The sequence below is a fragment of the Ambystoma mexicanum genome, chromosome 9, assembly GCF_040938575.1.
Source record: "Ambystoma mexicanum isolate Mex_15411 chromosome 9, UKY_AmexF1_1, whole genome shotgun sequence".
NCBI lineage: Eukaryota > Metazoa > Chordata > Amphibia > Caudata > Ambystomatidae > Ambystoma > Ambystoma mexicanum.
In genome coordinates, this window is record NC_090931.1 from 276,495,312 (window position 1) to 276,517,282 (window position 21,971).

At 43.5% G+C, this 21,971-nt stretch overlaps 1 protein-coding gene across 7 annotated transcripts in view; it reads left to right on the forward strand.

Moving 5' to 3' along the window:
* NF1 (neurofibromin 1) overlaps nt 1–21,462 on the forward strand; it is a 3,279,657-nt gene extending 3,258,195 nt beyond the window's left edge. For 6 of the 7 annotated variants that reach the window (XM_069614617.1, XM_069614618.1, XM_069614621.1 and 3 more), the window contains one exon: nt 17,236–21,462. In XM_069614617.1, the coding sequence (XP_069470718.1) occupies nt 17,236–17,378 (143 nt within the window). In that variant the 3' untranslated portion in view covers nt 17,379–21,462. The remainder of the gene's footprint in view (nt 1–17,235) is intronic. The other variant, XM_069614622.1, reaches the window with a different exon arrangement.
* The last annotated feature ends 509 nt before the right edge of the window (nt 21,463–21,971 follow it).

The window sequence follows — 21,971 nt, forward strand, 5'->3', positions numbered from 1 at the left end:
AACACACTTAGCACCTGAGATACCCAGAGGGAGTTGGAGGCAAAAATCAAAGACAATATTTTGGTTAGGTAGACAGAATCGAGAAACACTCGGAGACGGGAGTTCGAAAGTCAAAGGGCCGGAGCCAGGGTCAAGTGACACCGGGGGCCTGTTGCCGAAGATCACACAGTTAGACAGTTCACGATTCAACGTAGCCAAAAGTACTTCGATATTGTCTATGTTCGGAAGCAAAAGTTATAAGAAGGAGGGAAGACAAGGGCAAGCCTTGGAGATGTAGAAAAGGGGTTCACCCAGTTTCCTCAAGCAGAACACAGTACCTTATTCCAATGGTGCAGCTGGTGCCCTGGCAGTTGTTCCTGTTGGTTTCCCGCAGACCCACGGTTCCTGAAGCTTTGTTGTGAAGGAGGACGTCTGAAGGGGGGTCTGCACCACACAGGGATGAGGCCGGCAGCAGCGACAACGAATAAAAGGTGTGCTCCTAAAAAACAGGAGAGGCTCTTCAGATGGCTATCCGGACCACTACAGCGGCGTGCAGCGATTTTGACCAAGGAACAGGATCCTCTGGCTGTAGAAGATGAGCTGGTTATCCCCACCAAGCTCAAAGGAAGAAGACTCCGGACTGGATCTTCTCTTAGTCGTTGAAGGGTAAATAGCTCAGGACTGCAGCAGGGCTTCACCGGGATGGGGTAGTTGCAGCAGCCGTTGTTCTCTCTGCTTCTCTTCGGTTTCTTGTAGTTCCAGTGGCGACTCTGACTTCTAGCCCAAGAGACCTGCCTTTTATGCGCAAAACCCCCATTCACACAGCCTGGCTGTCAATCACCCGGCAGGGGGGTTGTCCAGCCTGGACAACCACCTCAGCCAATCATGGCAAAGTGCGACTTGGGTTTCCTAGGATACCCTGTGCAGGGGGTGACTACACCCCTCCCTCACATTCAGCCCACCTAGACACCCAGGCTCCTGGTGGAGGGGTTCTGAGCAGAAGCCCGCCAAAAGACGGTGAACAAAGAAGGCAAACCTAGTTTGCCGCGCAAAGTAAAACACAAGAAGTACTTTAATAAAAAGAAATGGCAAATAAACCCAACCGGAGCCAAAAGAAAGACAATTTGGTCAAGCGGGTTTATGTTCGAGGCTAATATAATAGCCAAGAACAATACCACGTTTATCTAATATAATCGCAGTAGAAAAGTTAGGGTAGATACCACTGCCACCAGCCAAGTCTAAAGAGCGAAACAATGCTCTAGGAGGTACAGATAAAAAGGGATACGAATTAACCCTTTCCAGTACTCCATGGAAGATGGGGTGTACTGGATCTCTGGTAGATTGACTAAGTAAAATTAATGGTAACTTTACCCTTTTCTCAGAAATGGAGTCAGGGGAGTCTGAAGAACAACCCTGTGCCACTGCACAGAAGGTGCTGGGTGACACAGACAAAGAAGTGGGCTACTGAAGTGGTGTACTCCAGAGCCCACAATCACAAAGGTAGGAACACATAGCAAAACAGGTAAGAGTGGGGGAAAAGCTTACACTCTTACCAAGTGGAAAAAAAAAATCCAGAAGTCCAGCAAAGTTGCTGGGGGACTCAATAGGTGAGGGAAGTTAGCCATAAATGAGAATTCTCCCTAACAATGGAGAAAGTCCACTATAAGAAGGTTAGAGTCGGAAAATTGCTAAGATACCCTCCTGAAGGGCTAGGTAGAATCACCAAGGCCATTCTTTCCCCAGCTTCCACAGAGATGCTTTTGAGGTGTGTATCCACTTCTCTTACTAGGAGGCTGATTTGTACCCTCTGCAACTCTTGTCCAGCTCTCTCCTGTTTTGCAAGGTTATCTGTAGCAGATTGGTCTTTACCTAAAAGACACTTATCCACCTGGCATGTAGTGGTTTTCTGGATTGCTGGGCGGGCCACGGCTTTAAAAACAGCCTCTGCCATCTTGGACTAGGACAAAGTGTGTTCTCTCACAGGCACACACATTATCTGTTCCTGGAGCAGAGCTGTTTCTGCTTTGTTCAGAGCAGTGAGTGTTTGCACTCGTAAACTTTCTGTCTTCACCCGCAGATGTCACTTTGTGGGGCATTGGCAAGCTACATTGGAGAAGCCTTGATCCTTCTAATACAAATATTTAGCTCTTAAAGGGCCAGTGGCATTTTGTTTATCCATTTGGCAGTCATCTGCCAACTGACAAGGATGGAGCGGTGTGTCTAAGGGATCCTCCCCATACTTCCTTCTGGCTCATCCACTACTCCAGAGAGTCCAGGTCCCTGGATCACTCCAAACGTTGTTCCTAAAACAGGGCAGGTGACTTTGTCACAGCAATTGTGAAGCAGGCCCTAATGCGGAGGTGGAAAACACAAGGAACCTAAGTCCATCTGATAGGATTTACCCTTTACTAAAAAGTGTAAATGAACAGTGGAGCAGTTCTAAATAGTTATCCTAGAAAAAGCACACAGATTTCTTGAAACGTTGTCACAGTACCAAGAACCAGATTTGCTGAATAAAGAAAAAATACATTAAACAGCATGCAAGCAATCCTTATTGATACTTTTAAAGTACAAGTATTATAGAGAGGTATTTGGATTGTCTTGTTACTGAAGCTAATAAAGGAGATGTGCTTATATCTCACAAAAAACAAACTACAGAGCTCAACAATTTACTTCTTTTGAAATGGCCTGGCAGGGTTCTCTCCTGGCTTTACTTTTAAGTTACTGATATGGAAGACTTTGCCTTTAGCTTAAGAAGGACACTGAGATGGATGAAACCCCATCAGCTGCAGTTCCCGGAGTAATTAAGTGTTTTCTCCGACCAGGTGTCCTGCGTTGATATGGTCATCCACAAAGCTGATTTGCGCTGTCTGCTCCTTTAGCTACCCAGAACCATTCACAAACTTTGATATCTTGCAAACAGACACCAAGTTAGATGTCCCGTCCTCCTTCCTTTCAGTAGTGTTTTTCAACATCTTTATACCTGTTATATGCCAGAATGCCCGACGGTGGTGAAGAAATACATGTCTACTCCTGGGGATCACCCCACTCCTGGAGTCCATTGGCCCATGCCTCTAGTGTGATGCCTGTTGGGGTATTTTGTGAGCCCCAGAAACGCAGGACTACCTGGTGTTATTCTTTTATTGGGATCATGAGCGGAAAGCCAAAAAACCGGACCTGGTGCGCACTAGGGCACAATTTCTCCACCTTAGTGGTATTTCATTGGTGGTATTTCATTAGTGTAGAGGTTCAGGATAGACTTACCAGGTCACCTGAAACTGCAATATGGAGAATAAGCTCCATATGATTTGACCCAGCTCATAGTATTTTTTTATACCTTGCTTTTTACTGCAGGCGATAATAGAACATACCACCTTAGCTTTGTACCTGCCTATGCTTTATCACGAGGGATTAGGGCACAGAATAAATAGACCAAACTGGTCTACTTCTTTCACACACTTTATAAGCAATTGAAATTCATGAGTAACACAACAGCATATGCAATGTAATGAGTTCAACATGACATTTTTTGTAATACAGAAATGAAAGCGCACATTACTATCTCAAAAAATACCCCTTGCAGTGATGGCAGATTCCACTCTTCAGGCCAAAACAGAACTATGGGCACTCTTCACAGTATCGCAGTAAAGACCTCTCTCCCACAATTAACTTAAATTACACTTCTAGCGTTGCAGTCCAAAACACTGCTGTCTAATGGCCTTGAAACATATCATTCACTTTAGCAGAGCTTTGAGATTTCAATTTATATATGTGAAATTTGCTTCTTGGACGGAGCAGAGAACACATACAAATAGCTATTGACATTTGTAAGGGAAAAGGTTTACCAGCCTGCAGCTGCCCACAATATGCAATCATACAGACACACACCTAACTTAGTACAGGTTCTCACCTAAAGAATGTTTGAAATACACTCGGCAGTAATTCAGAAAAGGGTAGGTTCTGTCTGCATTGGTCTGCTGGAACGGGTTGCCCCACCTTCCTCTGCTGCTGGGATTTTCTCTCTCCACAGGCTAGCACACGGAAATCCCTTCTCATCTGCTTCTCTCCCTTTCGGCAGGAAAACCCAGCCAAACTGCCAACCAGCTGTAGTCAGCAAAGGCAGCCATATCCTTCGAGAGCCCCCTGACCATCCTTCTCTCTCTGCGCTCCCTTTTAAGGGCTCTCCCTTTAATCTGCCCCTTCACATATATTCTCCTATGGATAAGAACTGCCTGTCCCCGACTGTGATGTCACAAGCTAATCCGACATCACCTGCTCTGACCAAACCTCTCGGATTTCCGAGAGAACATGTGTTTTTCCTGCCACCTTTGCACAGAGATTCAGGGCAGCAAACGGATGCCAAAGAGTTACATTTTCCCATTCCTCTGTTAGAAGCTGAAAGCCTTAAACAATGGACTTTAGTTTTCAGCACATTCCTTGTCCCTTAACTTCTCTCATCTTCATTGCGAAGACCGCTTTAATTCTGCTGTTTGCTCTATAAGGAGCCTTTCAGCCCGTAATCTCATTGGGTGGGCCAATTCGTCCCAATGATCTGCACCAATGAGCTATGGACTGAGCGATCTTCAGTATTAGTAAGGAATTCAAGATTAGTAAGTTATAGTATTAATGGTGAGTGATTATTAGTCTTATGCTTCATTGCAACACAGTCCATGCTATAACATGGTGTGGCACTATGCTATGGTATGGCTACCATGCAAAGATGGCTTAAACCACCCTCCTTTTGCTTTGTTTTGTATGAATTCACTGTACTGACTCCCACCAGATGCACCTCAGTCTCACACCTCTTGCTGTCGGAGTCAAGAGTTTTTGATACAATTCTGCCCCATCCAAAATGTGGAGCCTCACTTTCTCTACATGTCTAAGCCCATCGTTTTTTCTCAATTTTTCGCTAAAAAGGGAATCTAGTCAGTTGGACTTATTAGGTAGACACATGTTTTCTTCTGGCTGTCTAGTCCTTTATGATGGGAATGCTTTGTGCACTTAAGCACAGAACTCACACACTTTTAAGGTGTGATTAGCGAGTCTGCTCAGGACATGGAACAATTTTGGACATGGTATCCAGCAGTAAAGATATTTTGAAGGGATTGTGTCCTCCGATGTATTCCTTATCTTTGATAATACGTTTCCAGCTTGCTGGCCTCGGAATTATTTTCTGTAGAGGGCGCTGCGCGTCGACGTCCGCCGAGTCGATGTCCCTTGACTGCCACCGTATCGGCGCCGACGTCACCATGCCCATAAATAGCCATGCACGGCGTCCGTTGCTCAGTTCTGTTTTTCCGCGCTTCGTGGGGCCTCGGAACATCGTTGCTCAGTTCAGTCAGATAATCTAATCTACATCTTCTCGAATAACCCAACTCGTTTCTCGATGGCATCTTCATGGGAACCGACAACGCCGCGATCCGGCTTCAAGAAATGTCGAGACTGCGGTAAAGAAATGTTGATAACTGATCCACACAGGATCTGCTTGTGGTGCTTGGGAGCCGAGCACCATTGTTCGGAGTGTGAGGACTGCATGTCCATGACGGCGAAAGCCTTGAAGGAGCGCAAGGGGAAGCTCGAGAGAGGTAAGTCAGTCAAAACCTCCTTGAAAGTTTCTTCGGCCGAGTCGAGGCATTCGTCTCCTCGCCGTCCAAAACATCCCCATTCTAGATCTCGAAGTAGCTCCCACCATTCGTCGAGATCAAGACACTCAAAAAAGAGACGTCGAAGATCACCTTCCTCGTCGTCTTCTGTTCCCCAGAAAGAGTCTCCTGCCCCACAAAACACAGCTCTCAGGCTGAGTGGGAGGAATTCAGGAAGAAAATGTTAAGCGTCTTCGAAAAAGCGGCCTCGACCCCCTCGAAGACAGCTGAGGGTGATACCCCGGGTGAAAAACCCAAAAAATCAAAACGCCGCGAGTCGCAGCACCCGGCGAAACATTCCACCCGAGAGCGCCACGGGCCATTGGGTAAGAAGGCACCGTCTTCGACCCCGTCGTCGAAGATCCCTTCGACGCATGGATCGGCGCCATCAACGCCGTTGTCGAAGGGTTCTTCGACGCATCGGTCGATCGACTCAACGCCATTGTCGTCGCCGATGAAAGAGAAGACCATGGCTATTCAACAGCCAACGGTGATTCCAAGACCCTCCGGCACGACGCCGAGACTGTCGTCGATATCCTCGAGTAGGATCCCGATCCTGTCGAGTTCTTCGAGGCCTCTTCCGGTTTTCTCGACGCCATTCTCGGCGCCTTCGAAGCCTGTCACATCGGCGTCGACGACATCGACGTTTTCTCGCCCAATAATGACGAGTTTGGCTCCTTCTGCCTTAGAAATGGGTTTTATACCATTTCAGAGGTCAGAGTACCCTGGATTATCTTCAATATATGAAGAAGGGGAAGATTCTGACCAGGAAACCTTCGGGTTGCAAAGGACCACACTACCTGTTTCAGAGGATTTCACCTCTGAGGAAAGAAGGTTGAAAGACCTACAGGAGTCATTGCATGAGGCAAGTGGGCTGGACACCTCACCAGGTTCAGTCACACACTGTGGGAGTGTGCTTCATCAGCGGCTGACTGCATACCCGAAGGAGAGGAAAAGGAAGCCTTCCTTAACATTATTAAAGATGGCAAAGATGCCATGTGCGAGTCACTTCAAACTGGCATCGATTCCGCTGACACTATCAGCAGGGCCATGGCAGCAAGTACAACAATCCGCAGGCATGCGTGGTTGAGAAAGTCTGGCTTTGCTCCAGATGTACAGGCCAGACTTTAGAATATGCCCTTTGATGGCTCTTCATTATTCGGAAAAAAGGCTGATGACAGTTGGAAAAGTTGCAGACATCTAAAGCAGCAGCAAAATCTTTAGGAGCTGCTATCCGCCAAACTCCTTTTCGCCCCTCAGGAACCTCTGGGAGAGGAAAGTCCTTTCGCTATTATTCTGCATTCGGGAAAGGCAGAGGCCAGCCGGCTCAGAGGCCAAAGGAGATCCACCCGAGGTGTACTGGTCAAAAGTACTAAGGCCGCAGCAGCAGCAGGTGCCTCTTTACCCTCGGCATCTGCATCAGCCGCCCCAAACCACTCTGAGGTCTTTCCATACAAGACACCTGTAGGGCGCATTTTAACTCACCATCTGACGGAATGGCAGGCTATTACGTCAGATGCTTGGGCATTGGAGACAGTTGCCCAGGGTTACTGCCTACCCTTTCTACACATCGCTCAGAGTCATCCACCGGGGAACAGCTCTCTAAAAGTTCCAGATCCGCTCCTCTTGCAGGAAACTATAGACCTGCTAGAGAAAGGTGCCATAGAACCTGTACCTGTAGCGGACAGGAACAAGGTCTGGTACTCCCCCTACTTTCTCATACCAAAGAAGGACGGAGGACTGAGAACCTTCCTGGACTTACGAGAATTGAACAAGTTCCTCAGGAAGGACAAGTTCAAGATGGTAACTCTCTCTCAGATCCTTCAGGCCCTCCAGCTCCAGGACTGGCTGGCATCTCTGGACCTTCAGGATGCTTATTTACATGTGCCAATTCATCTCAAATACCGGAAATACCTGAGGTTCGCAATTGGCGACCCTCATTATCAATTTCGAGTTCTGCCATTTGGGCTGACCTCCGCCCCAAGGGTCTTCACCAAGCTAATGTCGGTAGTGGCTGCGAGTCTAAGGAGGGAAGGGATCCACGTCTACCCCTACCTGGACGATTGGCTGATCAGGGCTTTATCTTCGGAACAAGCTCAGACCCAGCTAGATTATGTCTGCCACTTCCTTCACAAACTGGGCTTCTCCCTCAATTTAAAGAAGTCACAGATGATACCATCACAGAGACTCCAGTTCATTGGAGCGGTCTTGGACACTTCCCTGGGAAAAGCCTCGCCACCAGAGGTGAGGGTTCAAGATATTCTGCAGATGGTCACCAGGTTTCAAAATGCCCAACGTCTCCCAGCCTTTGACTTTTTGAGGTTGCTAGGCCTCATGGCATCCTGCATCTTCCTTGTGCCAGAGGCTCGCCTGAGAATGAGATCTCTTCAGTGGGCACTGAGAACTCAGTGGTCGCAATTCTCAGGGAGAATGACAGATCTCCTCCGGATTCCGGACAAGGTAGCCCGCGACCTTCAATGGTGGGCCTATCCAGAGAACATCTTGAAAGGAGAACTGTTTTGGCAACCATGGCCGGAGATAACAGTAGTCACAGACGCCTCACTCACGGGGTGGGGAGCCCATGCCAACGACTTGACCATCAGCGGTCGTTGGTCTCCATTGGAGTCCAGACTACACATCAACCTATTGGAGCTGAGAGCGATCAGACTAGCGATGAAAGCTTTCCTGCCATCAGTACAGGGGAGAAATGTCCTAATAATGACGGACAACACGGTGGCCATGCACTACCTCAACAAAAGAGGAAGCGAGAGGCAATGCAGCTCTGGTTTTGGGCAATTCAGGAAGGAATCTCTCTATCAGCAGTCCACCTAGCCAGAGAGAAGAACTTGACAGCGGACGCTCTGAGCAGGCAGCTCAGGAAGTCCTTCAAGAGATCTTCGCCCTTTGGGGAACCCCTCAGGTGGATCTGTTCGCCACAAGCACCAACAGGAAGTGCGATCTGTTCTGTTCAAGGGAATTTCCCCCGAGAGGAGCTCTAGGAGACGCGTTCGTAGTGGACTGGGAGTTTCCACTCCTTTACGCGTTTCCACCAGTCCCTGTTATTCCTCAAATGATCAGGAGGTTGAGAAGATTCCGGAAAACCATGATCCTAATTGCCCCGGACTGGGCCAGGAGAACGTGGTACCCGGACCTTCTAGATCTGTCCATCTGCCCTCCAATCCGTCTTCCACTCAAAGAGAATCTTCTCTCGCAGAAGGGAGGTCAGGTTCTCCATCCAGACATCAGAACCCTCAACCTTCACGCTTGGCTTCTGAAAGGGTAAGGTACAAGGATTGGGATCTCCCTGATGACATCATGGAGGTGTTGCTTTCGGCCAGAAGGCCAACAACAAAGTCTTTATACCGCTGCCGTTGGAACAAATTTTGCAGCTGGGGTAGAGAAGAGAATATCGACCCTTTTTCATGTGGTACACCAACGGTGTTATCGTTTCTACTCTACTTGGCAAACTCAGGCCTTCAAGTTGGCACTGTAAAAGGCTATCTCGCAGCGCTTTCAATCTTCAAGCGCACTGCGGAGGAACCATCGTATTTCAAACTACCTCTAGTGATACAATTTCTCAAGGGATTAACTAATGTTTATCATCCAAAACCATTCCAAGTTCCCTTATGGGACTTAAATTTAGTCTTAAACTTCCTAATGGGCACTCCATTCGAACCACTTCACTCTTGTTCGCGGAGATTTCTCACGCTTAAAACTGTTCTATTGGTAGCACTAACATCTGCTAGGAGGGTGAGCGAGCTACAAGCTCTCTCCTATAAACCCCCACATACAATTTTCCAAAAGGACAAAGTTGTCCTACAGGTGAAGCCTAATTTCCTCCCAAAGGTGGTTTCTGAATTTCATATTACTCAGAAAATTACCGTACCTTCGTTCTACCCTCCACCCCATCCGGGGAAAGAGGAAGAAAGGCTACATAGGCTGGACCCAAGGCGAGCTCTAAGCTTTTACATCAGCAGAATGGCTAGGATCAGGCAAGCAGACCAACTGTTTGTAGGATACTCAGGTCACAAGTTGGGATTACCCATAACAAAACAAACCATTTCCAGGTGGATTATTTTGGCCATTCTGGAATGTTACAAACTGGCAGGGAAAGAGCCACCCCAAAATCTTAGGGCTCATTCAACCAGGGGTATCGCAGCCTTTTCAGCCCTCCAAAGAGGGGTACCGGTCAGAGACATATGTGCGGCTGCCACATGGTCGTCCGCACATACATTCACAAAATTTTACAACCTGGATTCCTCCACTAGTCAAGAGACCAGATTTGGCAAAGCCGTATTACATTTGGTCTATCCCTAAAGGGATACATGACATTCTTACTCCCACCTTAATTACATGCCACTGCTATGGGAGTCTATCAAAGATAAGGAATACGTCGGAGGACACAATCCCATCGAAGAACAAGTTACTTCTTACCTTGTAATGTTCTTTCGATGGGACGTTCCTCCGACGTATTCCTTATCGCCCCTCCCGTCCATCCCCGCAGTAATACTTCCCTTGTGGTTGCAGCTTAGGCTCCTTCAAGGTCAATAACCAATTCAGGCATGACTTTTCTTATGCTACTAAACGTAACTGAGCAACGGACGCCGCGCGTGGCTATTTATGGGCATGGTGACGTCGGCGCCGATACGGTGGCCGTTGAGGGACATCGACTCGGCGGACGTCGACGCGCAGCGCCCTCTACAGAAAAAATTTCCAAGGCCAGCAAGCTCGAAACATATTATCAAAGATAAGGAATACGTCGGAGGAACATCCCATCGAAAGAACGTTACAAGGTAAGAAGTAACTTGTTCTTCTTAACATATACTCCAGTCAGTCCTAGAGAAGATTGACTAGGCAGAGCTGTGAGCACTGGGATGGTAATCCAGCACCACTCTGGGATTGCTCATATGAATGTACTGTATGGATTTCCAGAATAGGTCAGTTGTCAAAAATATTTAAGTATCTATGATTCCTAAAAATGAAATGCAATCAACCGTGGTAACAATACTTGTTGGCCGCCAGTAAGTGATAATTCAGTCCGTTGGTATTTATTGCCTGCATAATAGGACAGCCACTGTTCGGCAAGGTGTGGACTGCTCTATTCTTTCCAACTGTGGAAACATGGTTCAGTTTCTTTGGCATAATGTAATAACCTCTTTATTAGTGTGCAGCTATATTTCGATGCACCAGTCTAATTTTCTGATCAGCCCTATGTATAATTACTTAATATTGTCACATCTTTGTCATGCTCAACTCAAAGCTTTTAATTTATGAGTGGTAAAATAAAATGGACTAATAAGGCTGCTATGCTGTTTGATGGGGAACATTTGCTTGAGGCCAAGGCTTTCAACTCTCTGGTAAATGTAAGACTCCTAGAAGTGTACAGCAAAGTCTGGGCATTACTCAGGAACACCTCCCTTTGAATACAATCTACATAGACTCGGGACCATATTCTAGTCCAGAAGGTGGCAACTCTTTTCTGCAATGGCATCTTCAAAGTGAGCCATCCTCGGGAGCTGAGGTATTCGGGATAGCTTCTCATCCCTATAAATGGGCTTAGTCTGGTGACCAATACTAGACTTTTGCCTGCTAAACTCCCAGGAAAGGAAAGGTTCACAATGGTGTCCTTAGCCCTTTCAGGATGGGACTGATTGGTGTCTCTGTACCTCCTGGATATTTATACCCCCATAAGCATTCATGTCAGCTACCTGAGGGGCCCGCTGTTCATTGTGGGAGGAGTACACCTCAAGTATACTACACTTCCTTTCAGCCTCACATTCACCTACAAGGTCTTCACAAAGGTCTTAGTGATGGTAGCAGAATGTTCACGTTTCGAAATCTGGCATAAGGGGACTTCCCATGTATGCGAATTGTAAAAGGCGATGAGAGACCTTATTTACTAAGTCAAGCCATTCCCAGGATATTTGTATGTATTGCATTTGTAGAGTGCTAACAGCCCTAAAGCATCAAAGCACTTTCTGACTCTGTAACTCTCCAAGGGTAAAAATAAGAGAAGAGGGATTGAAACTAAATGATTGTCTATTTGTGTTCTTTTTACTTACTCAACTCTTTCCCCTTGTTCTCCAGGGTGTTTCTTCCGATGATCTCTGGGGGATGCTGTTTGTGGATTGGTATTTTGATCTTGTGCATGCCTGTCCTCATATAACAGTAATTTCTCTTGTCATGCAAATGAGATGGCAAGGGTTTACCTTAATCCTTTTGAGTGGGTGAAGGGGTTGTGGCATCTGAAGGTCCTTGACCTGTACGTTTGTCCTCCTTGAACCTTCCTGTTAAGGAGGGATCTTCTTTCATAGGTTGGTGGGAATGTGATTCATCCAACCTGTCAGCGTGAACATTTATGCTTGCCTATTGGGAGGCTGAGACAGAAGGATAGGCCCATCAATAAAGCTGTTTATGCCTCCAGGTAGGGAAGGTTTTCCCATTTGGACCGTGTAAAGTGAAATGGTACTCAATGGCTGCATTTCTGAAGTTTAGTTTATCACTGATCAACAGTAGCCTTAAAATTAAAAAAAAAAAACACTGTTTCAAGTATTTGGCCACAACACTGTAGTTCAAGGGGACTCTTGTCCGCAGTTGTTATTTTGAAATTGCTACTATAATGCAGCTTCTGATGGGGTTGCTTAATGGCTTTAACTAGAAGCCCTTTTTCATCCATCTGTAGGACTTAAATAAGGTCTGGACATTTTTGATGGTGGGTGGTTTTGAGACACTGCATTCTTGTTCCTTTTGGAATACACAAATACATTTTCCTTACAGCTGTCACTTCACACTGTGAGCGAGCTGCAGGCACGCTGTATGGTACTTTCTTTTTCATGTGTTTTCAGAGGAGGTAACTCTGAGGGTGAGCTCCTTGTTTCTTCTGAAAGTGAAATCTGGGGTTCATTCTTCTCTGAAGATGGATTGTATGATGAGCTCCGCCCTGCCACATTTTAGAGCAGCTGTTTTCATACATTGTGTCAGGTTTCTTGATTGTCGTGAAGAGTATTTAAACCTCCGTCCCCAAGTACCACAGAGAGAGAATACAAGATTACTCCCTATGCGATCATTGAGGCCACAGGTAGGTAGTTCTTGCAGCTCGGACCCACGGGAAATGTTGAAACTCAAGGCAGCTGTAAAGAAAATCTTTATTAGCAATCAACTGAGCACAGTACAAGCAAACAGGCAGAATAAAGAACAGGGTTTACCTAAACTGATGGGTGAGACAGCCCAGAACCTAAGATAGTTGGTAATTCCGTGGATGGGCACGTGAGCTGGTTTCCTCGATGACAGTAGGGAGAAGAACTGTAGGCTGGGTTAAAACCCAACTTGCCCTCCTAATGAAGCAAAGGACCAAAATCCAAAGTGCTTGATAACGTAAAACAGTGAAGAGACCAATGTCGAGTTCAGGGTAATCCAAGACAGTCCAAAGGCGTTCCGAGTTCGAGATGATCCGGCAAACAGAGCCAAAGACGTGAGCAAAAGCAAATCCAAAAGCAATCCAAGAGTCAAGAAGCCGTGAAACACAAGATATCCAAACGCTGTACAGAGTCCTCCAAAGAACAGCTGTAAAGCGCGGAAGTTTCAGCGTCACCTGATCCGCGACGCGTCACGTGACTCGCGGACGCGACACGTGAGCGTGGTCTCCATGATCGCGGACTGGACTTTCTGCGAGCAGCGTCCTGTAGCCGGCGTCTGCGAGCTCCCTCTTGCAGACGCCATGGCAGACGCCAATGAAAGAACGGAGAACCCCCGAGTCTGCATGTGTGGCCCTTGGGGTAAACCCGCTCATGTGACAACCTTCCAGTGTGGTGGACATGGAGTGGAAACCTGACTGGGGTAACTGGTGTATTGTGAGTGTTGCCTGTCCTATTGTCTGACCTAGATGTTTGCGAAAAAGGGACAGAATGAGAGGACAGCGTGACACATTGATTCAAAGCGGGTACTTTGCTTCTAAGTGCCTTTGTCCCAGGAGTAATTGATTCACAATCACCTGTTATTTTATTTTGGTAGCCCTCTGAAGAGCCAATAGCATTGTCAAACACAGTTATGTGCATGAAGACTTACAAGTGCTGATGAAAAAGGAGATCCTGAATGCATTGGATCCAGTTCAAACAGTGGGCCAAGAGGCTACTTCTCCCTTGCAAAGGGCTGTCCCTTTACTGGACATATATTGGGCAGCACCTTGCTCATCGCTGCATATTTTTGCCAGGTTTTGCTGCCTGGATTGTTTGGCTGGGGTGGACCTCTTTTTAAAAAAATGTGTTTGTTTTGTCTTGCATCAGTTTTTCCTCTTGGTAGAAGTCACTAGCAATCTGTTGCTCCAAATCCTGAAATATGGCACTGCTTTGGAAGTCTGTCAAAAGATGAGACCAATGAGGAAAAAAGTTATTCTTCATGATGTTAATAGTGTTTTATATTGCGCAAAATCACAACCGTAGTAGTTTCAGACAGTAATGTTCTTTCTGATGCATGCAATATTTCTCTTGTAGATAACTCATATCCTCCCCCATCCACCTTCAATTCATTCCCTTCTATGCAATGGAATATTAGAATTACTCACAACCTGTGTTGTACTCTTCATGGCAATAATGAATCACCCATGTTGATGGGTTTAACTGTCAATTGGCCAGTTAGTGGAATATTCATTTCTTAGCAACATTTTCTTCAACTTGTGCTAGCTTGTTTTGCTGTCCTGTTGTGCAGTGCTTGCATGCCTTAGCAAGAGAAGCGTAATTGTAGATAATGTAAATATGACCTTTGCTGACAGCCTCTGAACAAGGTTTGGATGGTTGCCAGACATTTGGTCGAAAAAAATTGGTCGACCAGACAAATGGTCAAACCAATTTGGTCGAAAACCAAATGGTCGAAATATTTTTATTATTTTAACCCTTTTTTTTATTTTTTTGGGGGGGTCCCCCCCCAACCCCCTTTTTTTCTCTAAAAACCCCTTTTTTAACTAAACGAAAACCCGAAAAATAAATATATAAATAAAAAAAAATTCGACCATTTGGTTTTCGACCAAATTGCGTCGACCAAATTGCAGTCGACCAGTTTTTTTTTGACGAATTGACTGGACACCGGTTTGGATATGATGCATTTGTTATGCCACCTTTGCTCAAATCTTATTCAATACTGTCTTTACTTATAATAGTTGTGATAACTCGTCTGAGTGCTACTGTATTTTTTACCTACATGACAATTTTAACGAATGCTAAAGATTTGTTCTAAAGGACGCCATGCTTTCTTTTGAAATTTCATCCATGTCCAGATTAGTTTGGAAATCTTTCTCGCAGCCACTATGTGCTTTGTACAACATCTCACAAACTTGTTTGTCGTGATCGCAGTACACATACAGAGCCGCTTGAGCCCTCTGAACTCAAAACCTTTTATCTGCAGTAGAGTTTTTCGAACATTCGGTAAAATCTTTTTGCTCTGTCATGTTGCCTCATAACTCGGGCTTCAGGCCCCTTAAGGGTTATGAGATGCATGTATCTATCTCCAACCCCCACCTTAGCTCTGTTTGCTGCCTAGGATGGAAACACACTACAGAGGATTGTGGTTACTGTTGGTATAGTTGACTGAATGGCTTTGCTGAACTCTGTGGCCAAGACACAGGACCAATCAACTCCTTAGAAGTGCACTCATCCAAGGCCCACCTATAGCATTAAGCTTCAGAGCTTCCACTAATTTCAAAGGAGAGGAAGGAAGAAAACAAAGCAGCAGCAATGTTCAAAATCCTTCCATACCTCCCGATAGTCTTAGAAGCAGCACCACCAATCCAAGGCCATGGCGTCCTGTTTTGAGGATTACCAACACTTGTGAATGGCAGGCCTGCCTTCCCCAGTTCTACCTCTTCTGGAGGGTGGGAAACTTTCTGAGTAGCAATGCTAAATATGTTGGAGCAGGCAGTCCCTATCTCCTGCCTCAGACTTGGCAGTAGTTGAGCCTGCTGCTCCTTCACGGGACAGCGCCGGGCCTGGCCACTCTCACCACAGCTTTCTTAATGAATTGCTCCCAAATATGGCAACAAATTCAGCGCTGCAGTTCTGGTGCCAGCCTCGATAGTTGCCTCCGGAGTGCTGCCAGCTGCAGCAGAGCTGATGCTGGGACGCTGCCGTTCATCTCTGGCTCTGTAGGCCAGGACCATCATTGTATTCTGGTAGACAGCCTCAAGACTCAACTCATTGGCTCCATTGGAATCCATTTTTGCAGAGGAGGAGGGGAATGACATCCCCTTTGGCTTGGGGACTTCAGGACATTGATGGGATTTTGGTCTCCCTGAGGAGTTCAATGTAGTTCGATAGAGAATATATTTTAACCAGCTGTGCTGAATTTGGCAGTAGAGCTCGGACATGCTTTCAAGGTGTATCCTAGAGCCAAAAGTCTTAAAGGTTACCATTTCTGGCCTGCAGCCCACAGCGGAAAGCATGGTGGTTCAGGCATCTACCTCAGGGTTTACATTTATGGCTTCCCTGGCCATTCCACATGACAGAAGCTACAAAATTGGATGTCTGAGGAATTTAATATGTTTCCTCTGTAAACCTATTAACACATTCTGCATGCCACCTGCATGTTGGCCTTTTCTTCCAACACTTTGTGCATTGTGGCTAGTGAAGTAACAAGGCATCTCCAGCTGGCCATGCATTTTTTTTGCCATCCGATGATTTGTGATGGGAAGGATATGGCTAAGTAGATCCTATTTTCTGACCTGGACTCAACCGATTGTGTGGCGAGGCCCATGTTAACTAGGGCTGTGATTAGGTGGCATTCTTAGATGTAGACTTTGGGGTTTGCTGAGGATGTTCAAGCTAAACTTTGATACATCATTTAAAGTACAAGTCTCTTTGACAGCAGTGCTGATAACAGCTCAGAGTTTGGAGACGTTCAGCGTCTCTGGCAGGGTCTTCCTTCATCAAAGGGGCAGGAGCTCAAACCAGGCGCAGCAATTACTGCATCAACAAAGTGCTTTCACCACTTCAGAGTTGGAGGAGCCACCCAGGTAGGCCATCCTCCAAAGTGCCAGTGAGTACTACAGCTTCAAAGCTTCACAGCTTCTTCTCTTATTCAGCAAGGTGTGGTGGAAGGTAATTAGTTCCTATACTTTATACCACTTCTGCCCACAAAACCTCCAGAACAAGTTATACTGCAGGAGATTATTCCGCTTTTGTTGAATCGAATGGTGGAGCTTGTACCCACTTCGGAAGTTTGAAAAGACGGGTATTTCTATCACTTACTCGCCCCCAACGGGTTCTTTCCCAGTCTGGACTGGAGACGCTCTACAACCAATATTTCCAGAAAGATCAATTCAAAATGATCACACTGATGCCACTGGACTGTCTGTTCAGAGCCACATGATGCCTCCCGGTGGCTGTGAGAAAAAGTTCCAAACCAGTCTGTGTCTGAGCGTCACATTTCAAAAGATCAGGGATTTGTGGGAGGAATACTATATCCATCAGGAAGAACACTAACAAAGGTAAGTACCTTGTTCTTTATTTATGAGACTTGTTATTGTAATGGCATCTTAGAGATTTTAGCTCAACAAGTACTGAAACCCTTAGTGCACATTAAATGTTGAATGTAATTGTGGGCACACCTTTTATTTTCATCCCTTCAGGAATTGACAAAGAGAACTTGGAACTCTCCCCTACTTCTGGACATACCACCAGCGGGCGAACACGGCATGGCTCTGCAAGCCAAGTACAAAAACAGCGAAGTGCTGGCAGTTTCAAACGTCACAGCATTAAAAAGATTGTGTGAATCTTATTTTTGGCAGGAGGAAAAGATGAGTGAAGAAGTTTGGTACAATGACTCTTATGTGAGCGTATTACCAGTGATCTCAGCCAGTCATGATGCTGCACTTTGTTTTTTGATCGATCCCATACAGTGAGCCATGTTGCCAGAGGAACAATTCTTTGAAGCATTGCCTGAATTTAATGCCTTTTGTTTGTGTTCTTTCAAGCCACTGTTTCCAAACGAGTGTAGAAAAACGTTTGTAGATCGATGAATTTCCAGAATGAAGGAATTTGTAGCTTTGTATCTGAAGAAAGCACTGAACTATTTAACATTGTAGAAACTGTCCAGTTATGAAAGCCATTTTTTCATTGGTAGTTCTACATTGTTTATTTGCCTTATTATTTTTTTAAGGAAAGTATTAATGCTAAATCCTGTGCGCAAGCTTTTCAATTTAGTAATTTTATAGGGGAAGCAAATGATTTATTCAAGTTGTTAAAAGAAATCCCTTTTAGATTTTTAGCTGTGGATTTTTTTTACCTACAAACTATAAGAATTCAGCAAAAGTAGCAGGATCCCAAAAATGGGCCTAAACTGAGGTGGTACTTGTTCCAACCAACGTGCATAACTTTTTCATTTCATGTTAGTTGTCAATGTATAACATATTGTTGTTTGCAAGCCATTTTTTTACTAAGCGGAGAAAAGGTTCTGAGGCATTTTCTTTTTGTTTGACTAGCAGTTGCACATAGCAGTGTGTTAGATGAAATTCACTGGAAGTTGTTCATACCGAGCTCAAACCTTTGTTTCCATGTTTGTTTTAAAATGCCTTTAAACTGCTTGAAGCAACACACCGTCTGAGACTGGCCTGATATATTTTGCATTTTAAGCTAAGGTAAAATGCTTTCAGCATCCTGTTTTTCTTAATATCGGAGTTCTCGTTATCTGTGATTATTGCTTCCATTTTGTAGTGAGTTTCTGAAGCGTTAATTGTATTATGTTTAGCAGGACCCAGTACCTGTTATTGATTTGCTGTCAACAAATATGACAAAATCAATGTAAGCACTTTGTTCACCTGATAAATGGTACAGTGTAATACACATTTAAAATAGTTTTTGCTCCAAATGGAACTATTTTATTGTATGCTTTTGCGATGACAAAGTCCTTCTATCAATGCAGTTGCACATTTTGTTACAAAAAGCTTTATGGATTCATCAGTTACAAGCCAAACCTTAAATTACATAAATAGAGAAAACAGTGATCTAAGATGCCATATCAAGATTATTTTAAAATTTGATGTAGTGTAGATTTTGCCTTAATGACCTAAGACAAAAACTATCACAATAAACGTTTGGCGACCAGATTTTAAAATCATGTTTAGTAGTGTGTTAGCTAAGTTATTAAGTAAATACCAAATGCAAGGGCCCAGTTGTTTTTCATTTCACTTAATATGAACAGCGGTAGATAAAACACACCATTCATAATTTACCCCTATAGTAAATTTAAAAATATATTTCTGTATCTTGATGCACACAAAATGTGTGTGCATTTACATCGAAACATAGATTTCCCTAAGATCAATATTGCCTCAGCATTTTAAATATCCACGTAGTTCACATGAACAAATGTGCACTAGTAGTACATATAGCAGATTAATCCAGAGATGTGTAAGGGAAGGGGATATTAATCCAGAGATGCGTAAAGGGAAAGGGCTTTGTGACTCCCTCCTGGTGGTACATTGACCACTTTTTTCTATATTTCTTTGCTTTGCTCGCTGCCACTTTATTTGAAGAGACTGCATTTTTCTATTGTTTCAATTCCAATCCACAGTTAATATAACAGATCATGGTACTTAAGTATTCAGATTTGAAGACTATAGCACATAATCTACATTTACTGTAACATAGTTAATCAGATGAGATGTTTATTTAAATACAAATGTCTTTATTTTAGTGATTAGGAAAATAACGTTTTCATTTGTTTACATTCTACAGAAAACTATAAACATAAAACTGATATGCAAATAGTTTGCCAAAATAACATTAAAGCCTACTATTATCTTGCTAACTTTGAATAGTTATCACGTTGGAAGGAAATAGTTGTGCAGTTAACTGAACAACTTTGTAATGATTATTGTTGGTAATTTAGAAGTCATTCACTTTCTAGGTACAAAACGTCATGAAGGCTTAATGAGAGTAGAAATCTGCTTTCGCAGAGCAGAGACCAGTGCCAAGCGTTGGTAGACTTGCACTCTTCATTGGGGAATGCCTGGTTGGATGTGCTAGAGATCTTGCAACAAGATTTTTGTTGGCACATACTTTAGTGGTATCATTGTTTCCCCAACTTGTGTTTCCAAAGTACTTTTAACTTACAAAAGACTTTTAAAGATTTTGTTTTTTGTTTGTACTCCCAGACCACTGGGTTTGTATATATGAAGGAAAATATTGCTGCACTTCACATATTGTCTAACTCACTTAATATGGCCACTTTATACCTTGTAACATAGGCAGAAAATTGTAGTTAACAATGTTTTTTTTATTTTCAATCATGCCTCAAATCAAAGCTGGATTGTGTGGTTGAACCGTGTCTTATATTTGTTTTATTTTTACCGTCTGGGATTCCATTAATTGAATCTTGAATAAAATATGAAGTACTGTATAGTTCTTTTTCATTTAAATATTGATATGTATAAGTACACAACCGCATACCAAATTGATTCTCTTGACTTTGTTTATCCTTGGTTCCATGTTAGCTACTTTATTTAAATTCCCAGAATCTAAAAGGGAAAAGTCATACATTGTTTAAGGTGAAAGGGGCTGTTTCAAGTGATGGGCTTTATTTTTTTTACGTAAGCTTTCAGCAAAGTTTGAAAACCTTGAAACTGTTAAACAGTACTAGAGTATCTAAATGATATCATTTTCATGCATCTTTGGGTGCATGTATTTAATGTTCCATGTCATCATTTGTATTTTTCCACCGTAATTTGTATGTTTGATCTGAACCTATATGTTACACAACATTTAATGGCCAGCCATTTCATGTAATTAAGACAATTTGAAGAAACTTAATTATCTTTGTAATTATTAAGCCCATCAAATAGCACTTTATAGTAGCTAAATTAGGTCCAATGAACTAATTACTTGGGAGTAAACAGCCCGTGAAAGTTAATTAAACCTACACTTTATTGGCTAATGAAAGGTTTCTTTGAAACAAATTTACCCTATGGTTCTAACCATCGGAGCATGTAGTCCATTCTGCATTATTCCGGTTCAGTACTGTAAAGAAGACTGACATGTTTTTGTTTGTGTTTGTTTGTATTTTCCCTCACTAGAAAAGTAATTTGGTAGTATTTTAATTGTGCATTACCTACCCGTTGATTATAGCACTGGTTCTGCTCCAATATGCATGCTATTCTTTTCAGTGAAGGGGAAGTAATCAATAAGTATTGTGGACTGAGCATTTGAAAAACTGCCAGTGCTCTATTCCTAATTGGTTTGTAGGTTTTAGGGCTAATATGTTTTTGTTTTGATTTATTTTTATTTTTCTCCAGATGTAATGAAGCATGTCCTACTCAATGTTATGCAACAGACTTTACCACAGAAAGTAACTTTCAGTGTTGGTCACACCATTTTTTAATGCAGTACATTCACCTGTAAATAGATTTGTGTAAAATTTGACAGAAAAGTATATTTACTACACTGTAAATACATGTGACAATATATTGTATTATTTTGCTTTTTTGTAAAGCAGTTAGTTGCTGTACATGTATAACATACAAATTTGATTATTCTAGTGTTAGTATTGTCAACTTCTCTCTCCTTACTGCTGTTGCGTTTTGTCATTAAGACAATGATGTGTACTCCAAACCTACACTGTACATGATAACTTGCTATTTCCATTTTGGCCTAACATTTTTCAAATGTTTTCCTAACCCTACAATCTGGTTACTATTGTAAGCTAGCATAAGCCAGCAGGAGACAATACTGCCACTGCAAAGAGAAACTGTGATTGTTGGTAAAACTGTAGAAATCATGGTTTCAGATAATTGATGTTCTCGACCCATTCTCCCCTCATGTATGTATTTCCCTTTTTTGAAGTAAAACTGTAAATTCAACCTGCTTACTGTTTTGAATTTCAATCATCTCTGACGTAAGACACAGTTTGGTGTAACCAAATTTGTTTTCATCATTCCTTTCTTTTTATCAAAAGAAATTGAAATGTCCAATGACTGACCTACAAGTTGATTGTTATTATATCAACTAAAACATTTAGCTAAATGACAAAAATGAAATGCAGTGCATGCATCAGTGGAAAGCCTCAAATGTTTCTAATGCCATTCTGAATAGGCAATGTGTTTGTGTTGGCGTTGGTGTTCTTGCAAAACCAGACCTCATCTAGGTCCTGTTGCATTTTTCTGACGCTGAAGTTGAATGCCTTCTTACCGTCAACAAAAAGGTACACATATTGGTTATAGACTGTCTGCTGCAGACTTGGGTATTACAGTATCAAACCCTGATCATCTTTATGCACACATATCAAGTTGATTTGAAGAAATGTGTTGTTTAAAGGTCCATTAGGGTTTAACCTAGAGAGTTTTTGCTTTGCTCATTAGTGCTTGTTCAT